The sequence below is a fragment of the Cebus imitator genome, unplaced genomic scaffold (assembly GCF_001604975.1).
Source record: "Cebus imitator isolate Cc_AM_T3 unplaced genomic scaffold, Cebus_imitator-1.0 Scaffold8, whole genome shotgun sequence".
Classification (NCBI taxonomy): domain Eukaryota; kingdom Metazoa; phylum Chordata; class Mammalia; order Primates; family Cebidae; genus Cebus; species Cebus imitator.
This window is the reverse complement of record NW_016107323.1, coordinates 5,326,046-5,334,383: the sequence shown is the minus strand read 5'-3', so window position 1 is coordinate 5,334,383 and position 8,338 is coordinate 5,326,046. Positions and strand designations below refer to the sequence as shown.

Here is an 8,338-nt window from a genome sequence, read left to right as displayed (position 1 = left end):
ACACCCGCCTATGAGTGAGAACATGCGGTGTTTGATTTTCTGCTCTTGTGTCAGTTTGCTGAGAATGATGGTTTCCAGGTTCATCCATGTCCCTACAAAGGACACGAACTCATCATTTTTGATGGCCGCATAATATTCCATGGTATATATGTGCCACATTTTCCCTGTCCAGTCTATCATTGATGGGCATTTCGGTTGTTTCCAGGTCTTTGCTATTGTAAATAGTGCTGCAATGAACATTCGTGTGCACGTGTCCTTATAGTAGAATGATTTATAATCCTTTGGATATATACCCAGTAACAGGATTGCTGGGTCAAATGGAATTTCTATTTCTAGGTCCTTGAGGAATCGCCACACTACTACCTACTTTAGGCAGTCGTAGGCAGTCTTGGCTTTGGAATCAGACGGACTCAGATCCAGCAATGGCTTTGTCAGCATGAGCTGGGCACCTTGGGCAAAAATGACTTCTGCTCTGTGGCCCCAGCATCCTCATGTGTGGCATGGGCAAGTGGTGCCTCCCAGATGGTGGTGGTGGTTTGCATGGATTACTCCACAAAAGCACTTGGCACAGGGGCCCACAGTGGAGGCCCCTGTTATTTCTTCAATCTGGAGGCCAAGGGTGAGCCTCAGAGACAGACAGCCTTGTTGGAATCCCAGCTCTGTCAGCGGCTGCTGGTATGGTCTTGGGAAAGTAACAACCTCTCTGTGCCCCAGTTTCCTGATTGGTAAAACTGGGGTAGTAATAATTCCTGCTTTCCAGGGTTGCCATGAAGAGTAAGTACGCATCGCCTAGTACACAGCCTGGCTCTCAGCTGTTTTGATTATTCCACTGACAATGATGAGCACACAGCTGATAAGCCAGGCACTTAGTGCCTGGACAGGGCAGGGAACAAAATACAGTTCTTTCCCTACAGAGTTCTTGGTGCAAGGAGAGAGACACCTTAACAGGCAAGGATAACACTGCATCAGGGAGGTGATGGGGTGGGGAAAGCTTCCCTGGGAGGTGACCTTCAACCTGAGACCTGAAGTGGCAGTGGGAAGCCATTGGCCACGAATCAGGGTAGGAATAGCATCCAGGTGTATGAACGGCATTGCCAAGGCCCAGGGTGAGAGGCAGCCAATCTCAGTCAGTGTGGAGCTCTAGCCCCTCACCGGGAGCAGGGGGCTTGCACTTCCCCCAGCAGCCCGGGTTCGCCTGTGCTCCCGGTTTGCGCTCAGTGGGCGTGGCTCCCGGCTGCCAGAGGGGCGGGTCGTCCCCAGCGGGCCCTCACCGCCACCCAGGAGCCGGGTCCCGGGCTGGTGGGGGCACCCTCCCCTCGCAGCCCCCTCTCTACAGAGCCGGCCTTTTCCGCTCTCGGTGAAACCAGTTTCCTGCCCCTCCCTCCTGCTCTCCTCCCTCCTGCTCTCCTCCCTCCTGCTCTCCTCCCTCCAGCTGTTTCTGTGGCTGAGTTCTGTCCCTGTCCCATTCAGGGAAGCAGCCCCCGCTGCCAGCAGTGAGCTCAGGACGGAGCAGGGCCCCCAGGAAGTCTCCCGGTGGTTAGGGGTGTTCTAGCCGCTGCCCTCTGGGGGTTCAGAGGGGGATCTTGAATGAACGAATGAATGAACTGCTTTCTGGGCAAACTGCCACAGCCAGAGGAGCCGTGTGGTTGGGAGAAAGAAGCCTGGGTGCGCAAGTCTCTTCAACAGCCTTGAGTGGCCTGAAGTCACAGGGAATCCTCAGGAAGAACTTCTGGGCAGAGACCAGCGGGAAGGTATCACCACACACTTGCCTTTGGTGTCTTCTGAGAGGTGCCAGGGAGGGGGAACACTAACAGAGAGATAGTTTGGTTCTTTTTATAATTTCCTATTTGTCAAAAGGAAGAGTTTTGTTATTATTTCCAGATGTCAAAAGTAATGCATGTTCATTGTTTAAAGAAATAGCAGGATGCCAACTAAATATGTGAGTGTGGATTCCCACCTCTAGTTTGGTAACCTACTTAACCATGGATTGTGAGCTTTCTTCCATATCACCTATATTCTTCCAATATACATTTTTCATGGCTGCGTAGAAAGAATGTCTTACAATTATTTGACCTTTCCATATTAGATTTGCTTCTTTTTCTTTTCTATTAGAACAGTGCTGCAATGAACACTTTATCTAGTGTGACATCTTCGTGTGTGTGTTTATGAATACCTTTTAAAAATTGTTGGATTTAAGGTTTCTTTTAAGACTTTGCGCTTTTGGTCACGGTGTCTCTTGGAAGGTTGTGGCAGCTTGACCTCTCTATGATGTTAAACCAGGATGCAGTATTCTCATATCCTAAACCCACCTTTTAAACCTTCCCTGATATGAAGTTGAGAATAATATCTAGATGCTTCGATTGGCATTTCATTTCTTTATTAGTGCTGATTCTCATTTATTAACTTATTTTCCGGATTTCTAGTGTGCTCTCCTGTTCAAATCTGTTCCCATTTTTTTTCTGCTTGGGGGCATGCTTATCTTTTTCTTATTGATATCTAAGAGTTCTTTGTATATGAAGGACACAAACCCTTTGTGGGTTACTCTCTGTTGAAAATATTCCACTCCCTCCTCTGTTTTCAGAATAGCCCATTTTAAATGGACAAGCCGGCTTTTGGCAAAATTACAAACAAACAACACATTGTAGTGATCAGGGAACTACTTCTTGATATAAGCACGATCACTCAGACCCGTGCAGTTCAGAGATGCCAGGTCACTGCTCTGAGGTCACACGCCGGATGTCCAGGTTCTGAGTCTTTCTTTTCTGTTAGGGAAAGCCCTCAACTTCCTTTTGCATCCCCTACCTGTTCACAAGGCCGTTCTTCTCTGTGGTTCCTGCTGTCTCTCCTGCCCCTTCCAAACTGCTTTGAAGGAAAGATTCCTCTAAATGCCTTGGCTGCTGAGTGAGTGGGACTGGGTCATTCATACCTCCGGCGGAGGAGGAGGCAGCTTGGGTTTTTCTTTGGAAAAAAGGTTTAACCTAAACTAGTGACACTCAAATGGTATGTCAGACACTCAGGAGGCCCACAGGAAGAGTTATCTCTTGATGTATAGGGACCTTCTTTGGACTCCCCTAAGGCTTCAGGGAATAGATAACCTTGCCTTTGGGCAAGTCCTGCCCTTCTCCGGCTTGACTTGTTCTGAGAAGGTCCCCACCTGCACTGGGTCAGGGTTTGTCTGCAAGGCTCTCCCAGGGCCTGTCCCTCCCTTATCACCGCTCCTGCCACACTGTGCTCTAATGACCAGTCATCTTGTCTGTCTCTCATTCTAGCCGGGAGGCTCCTGGAGGCTAGATCTGGGATATTGCTTTTTTTCTGTATCCTCAGTCCCCTGCATAAAAACTAACATATATTAGGGTCATTGAATAGTGTTCGTTGAATAAATCAGTTTTGCCATCTGTAAAATGGGGTGGGGGAAGTTGAACTAAAGCCCCATCTCTTAGATGTTTACCTAATAACTCCTCTCAGTTTGCAAACCACTTTCTCGAGATGATTTTCTCGAATCCTTACCATGGCCATATGATGAAGGTTCTAGTAACATGCCCATTTTACAGATTAGGAAACTGAAGCCTGGAGAGCTCTGATGCTAGACCTCCCCGCAAGAGGCGACAGAACATTGTGCAAGAAGGGGCAGCTTGGTCTTAGGCAAGATCCTCCCACTCTCTGGCCACAATAATATCTGTAAATAAGGATGATATTATCTGATATTATTATCACTCCAAGGCTGGGTTTGAACTGGTCTGCCACCTGCCAACTGTGTGACATGGAATAAGTTATTCCTTATCTTTGTGCCTTAATTTCCTCATCTATAAAATGGGAATATGGTCAGTAACTGCCTCATAAGATTATTCTAAAGAGGAAGTGAGATCATACATGTAAAGCAGTAGACAGAGGTTTGTTGTAAAATAAGGGCTCTATAAACATTAGCTGTTGTTCTGATTGTGTTTGTCTGTACCTGTGGCAGTCATCTGAGCCAAGTGGAAGTTATTATTGGTTTCTTTAGTAGATTATTAATGCTGTCATTCCCACTGATGTACAAGAAAACCAAAAGCCTATTTCACTCTCTTTGAGCTACACCACAGTGGTGCAGTCATTGCTGCCAGTTGTGAGGCTATGAAGTAGACTCAGAGCTTCTCAAAGTGCAATCTCTAGACCACCTGCATCAGGATAATTGCAAGTGTTTCTTAAAGCTTTAGTTTGGAAATCAGAATCTCTGTGGATGAGGCTTGAGTGTCTGCATGTTGAACCAGCACCCCAGGTCATTCAGATGCACCCCAAAACTTGAGAACCACCAACCTAGATTACTTAAAAGTCTTTGCTTTTTGCCCTTTGTTCACACCAGGGTCTTGGGTTCTTTGCTGCACAATGAGGTCTCTTTTTTCCTTTCTAAGCAAATATTCATGGACTTCTGTGAATCCGCATGTTCTGTGTCAGCAGTTGAGGCCAGAAGGTTTGGCAGAGAAGAAGTGAAACTTTGTCTTATAGTACCATAGAAAGTCAGATCATGTTACCAATCGCCCAGTGTAGGGGCTTTGAACTTATTTTCAGCCACAGAATCCTTTCCACAAATGAAAGTCTATGGGGAAGTACAATTTGAAAACAGATAAAAGTGGTGTTATTCTCGTTGAAGCAGAGGTGGAGGACTCCAGGCTGCCACTAAATCTCACCCTTGTTGATGAAGGGCCTCTAAGAATCTTTGTAGCTCCATGGGGCAGGCAGGAAACTGCAACTCCTCTACTCTAAGGAGTTAAGAGACCAACTTCTAGACATTTGTTGAGCTTACTGTGTGACCTTCAACAAGGTACTCCCACTCTCTGGCCACAATAGTTTCATCTGTAAATAAGGAGGTCAAATGGTGTATCAGTAGCATAGTAGCTGCAGTAACAAATAGGCCCCCAAAGGCATAAGCGCTGAAGCAAAACAGAGCTTTATTGTAAGGCAGGTAATTCTGAATGGAGGTTGATCCTCTTTCACTTCAGTGATTCATCTGGTGGTCCCACTGTCTCCTTGGATATCCTCACTGTCTGGAGCCGGGTGCAGAAGACAAAAGAAAGTATGGAGGTGGCAGGCACATTCGCTCATCTGCTTTGGCCTGGAAGCAGCAGGCGCCTCTTCCATCGCACGTGAGAACTATCATATGGCCAATCTAGTTGCAAAGGCGGCCAGGACATGGAGTTACAAAAATCTGAGCTTCTTGGCAAAGGCAGCTCTTTCCCAGCCACAATCATGTATTGTGGACAGGGAGAATGAATTATTGTGGACAGCTACCTGTCTCTGTCACAAATATGGTGACCTCTTGGTTGCTTCCATTCTTTGATTCTAAGTCTACATTTTCAATAGTCAATCTTAGTTAACATGGTGATGTTGGACTCAAAACATCACCCATCCTCAAGGTCATTCCCATCAAATATATGAAGTAAATTTCCAGACTCCAGGCCCCTAAACATGGATTTTTCTGAAAACATCATAGGCAACTGCCATTCTCTTTCCCTTCTGGAAAAAGGAAATAAGAATAATGATTTGATAGGGCATGTCGTGGTTATTAAGCCAAAGGTATTTATATCCATTATCCTGTTGAATCTCCCTACAACCCTGCATGGCAAGGCTTTAGGTCTATCATCCCCATTTTATAGGTGAAGAAAACGAGGCTCAGAGAGGTAAAGGGACTTACCTAAGGTCACACAGCTCATAGCAAAAGAATGAGATTTGAACTGAAAAAACCTTATTCTTGTCCCAGGGTCGCATTGCACATTTGAATGTTGGTGTACATGTATGTATACATGGTGTGGTTAGAGTAGGGATTTTCCTTGGGCTGGGCTCCCCCAGGGCTGGGCATGAGGGAAGTGAAAGCTCAGGAATCATGGTCAAACTTCCCAGAATGGGCCAAGGCTGCCGACTGTAAGGAAGCTGGGTGGTTGTCCTGGGTCTGGCTTGCAGAGTCCAGTGTGACCTAGTATTACAGCCACTGGCTGTGAAGAACAGTAGGGATAGAGCATGAGGGTGTCGTGTGGTTCTGGAAGACATTGAGGCCTCAACTAGGCTGGCCACATAGTGGGTGCTTGGGAGCAATTTCCTGTGTGAATCAACCCATGTGGGAGTGACAGCTGCAGCACTGTGAGAAAACGAGACAAATCAGGCCTGTTTCCTGTCTTTGAGGCCCTCAGGGGAGGAGAGACGAACTTGTAACATAGGCTTTTATTCATTCATTCAACAGACATTTATTAGCGTCTACTATATGTCAGGCCCTCCATAGGGCAAGAACGATGGAAGGACAGGAACCCATTTGAGAGATGAGGAAAGTGAGACTCTGACTGGGTATGTGACATTCCCAAAATTGTTTAGCCAGATTAGGAGTTGAAACACCTGGTTTCCAGCCCAGGACTTTTTCCATACCCCCTGCTGAGGGAGTGGCCCTAGGCCAGGACTGAGATGCAGTGAAGAGGTCCTGTCATTGGCAGCCCCTTTGTGCTACTGCTGGACTCAGGACATGCTGGTTTCAGGCAATAGAAGGAAATCAGTTATTTCTTTGTAGAACCTCTAGATCTTTGCAGCAATGGGCACAGATTGAGAAAAAGTAGAAATCTTTGTGCTGTCAGATGGAATCAAGAGGCAGTAATTCTACGGGATGCTATCAAAGAAAGAAATGTTGGCGTCTGGGTGGCACTGGCTGGCAGCACACTGTGGTGATGATAGATCCCAGATCCAAGTGCCCTAGAGGTGAGATTCCAGCTCTGAACTTTAACCTCCCGACCCCCTCAGCTTCCTCATTTGTAAGGTGAGCATGCTATGGGTGCCTGCCTGGCAGGGTTATGGTGAGGTTAAGAGTTCCTGTCCATCAAGCACTGAGTACAGCACGTGGTCAGTTCAATGAAGGCATTTCTATTTTTATTTTTGGGAAAGTGAGCTTTGAGATTGGCCTTTGCACATTTGGGTTGGTATGGACATTTGGTGACTTGTGATCTTGGGTTCCCAGAATAGAAAATGTTATTTGGGCCAGTCTCTTATCTCCATGTCTGGCCCCAAGGAGAAGTCTTGGGCTCCGCTGCTGGAGAGGGCCCTGGGCCTCGCTGGCTCCACCATAGACAGTCTCTGGCAGTGCTGGAAGTACCAGGGGCTGACTCAGCAGGGAGGTCAGCTGCTCTCCAGGCAGAATGTTGGAATCGGTTCTGCTTTCTTAGAGTATAGGACTTGGGTACTCAGATTCCAGCCCTGGGCTCCTGCTGAGAGGAGCCCTCGTGCAAGGAAATGGGTGGGTGGGGAGATGGGTGAAAAACAACAGCTAGCACCCAGGGGTCCTAGAAACAGGAAGTCAGGGGTCTGAGAAACAGGAGGTCAATGGGGGAGAGGGTGTGGTGTCGTGAGGAGAGGGCAGGCCCTGTGGATTGTAATCCTGGGTTTGACACCTATTGATTTTTTAGTTTTTGAGACAAAATCTTGTTCTGTCACCCAGGCTGTAGTGTAGTGACATGATCACAGCTTACTGCAGCCTCAATCTCCTGGGCTCCCATCATTCTCCCACCTCCTGAGTAGGTGGCACTACAGGCACACATCACTATGCCTGGCTAGTTTTTGGGTTTTTTAATAGAGACAGGGTGTATTAGTCAGGGTTCTCTTAGGATTCTCTCTCTCTATATAAAGGGGAGTTTATTATATATTACTTTGCATGATCACAAGGTCCCACAATAGGCCGTCTGCAGGCTGAGGAGCAAAGAGGGTCAGTTTGAGTTCCAAAACTGAAGAACGTGGACTCTGATGTTCAAGGACAAGAAGCATCCAGCACGGGAGAAAGAGGAGGCTGGGAGGCTAGGCATGTCACTCCTTTTCAGGTTTGTTTTTTTTTGCCTGCTTTCTATTCTCAAGAAGGTAACTGGGTTGTGCCCACCAGATTAAGGGTACAGACCACTTCCCCAGACCAGTGACCCAAATGTTAATCTCTTTTGGCAACACACACATACAGACACACCCAGGGTTCATACTTTGTATCCTTCAACCCAATCAAGTTGACACTCAGGATTAACCGCCACACGGGGTCTCGCTATGTTGCCCAAGCTGGTCTCGAACTTCTGAACTCAAGTGACTCACCTGCTTTGGCCTTCCAAAGTGCGAGGATTGCAGGTGTGAGCCACCACGCCCGGCTACCTATTGCTTTTGTGAGCATGTGCAAGTCACATAATCACATAACCTCTTTAGGCCTCAGTTTTCTCCCGTCCAGGGTTGTTTAGAGAGTATCTGCCGTGTTCTTTGGCCTGGAGTAGGTGCTCAGTAAATGACTTGGGTGAGGGAATAAGGGCAGGGGACAATGCCTATCCTTTGTTACCTGAATTGGTTTGAACAGTTATCA

The 8,338-nt window shown here is 47.1% G+C and overlaps 1 protein-coding gene across 3 annotated transcripts in view; it reads left to right on the top strand.

Moving 5' to 3' along the window:
* The first annotated feature begins 1,401 nt into the window (after positions 1-1,401).
* The window catches only part of CMKLR1 (chemerin chemokine-like receptor 1), a 52,630-nt gene continuing 45,693 nt past the window's right edge, over positions 1,402-8,338 (top strand). The window contains exon 1 of one of the 3 annotated variants that reach the window (XM_017541155.2): positions 1,402-1,751. In XM_017541155.2, the coding sequence (XP_017396644.1) occupies positions 1,596-1,751 (156 nt within the window). In that variant the 5' untranslated portion in view covers positions 1,402-1,595. The remainder of the gene's footprint in view (positions 1,752-8,338) is intronic. The other 2 variants (XM_017541159.2, XM_037743073.1) reach the window with 2 other exon arrangements.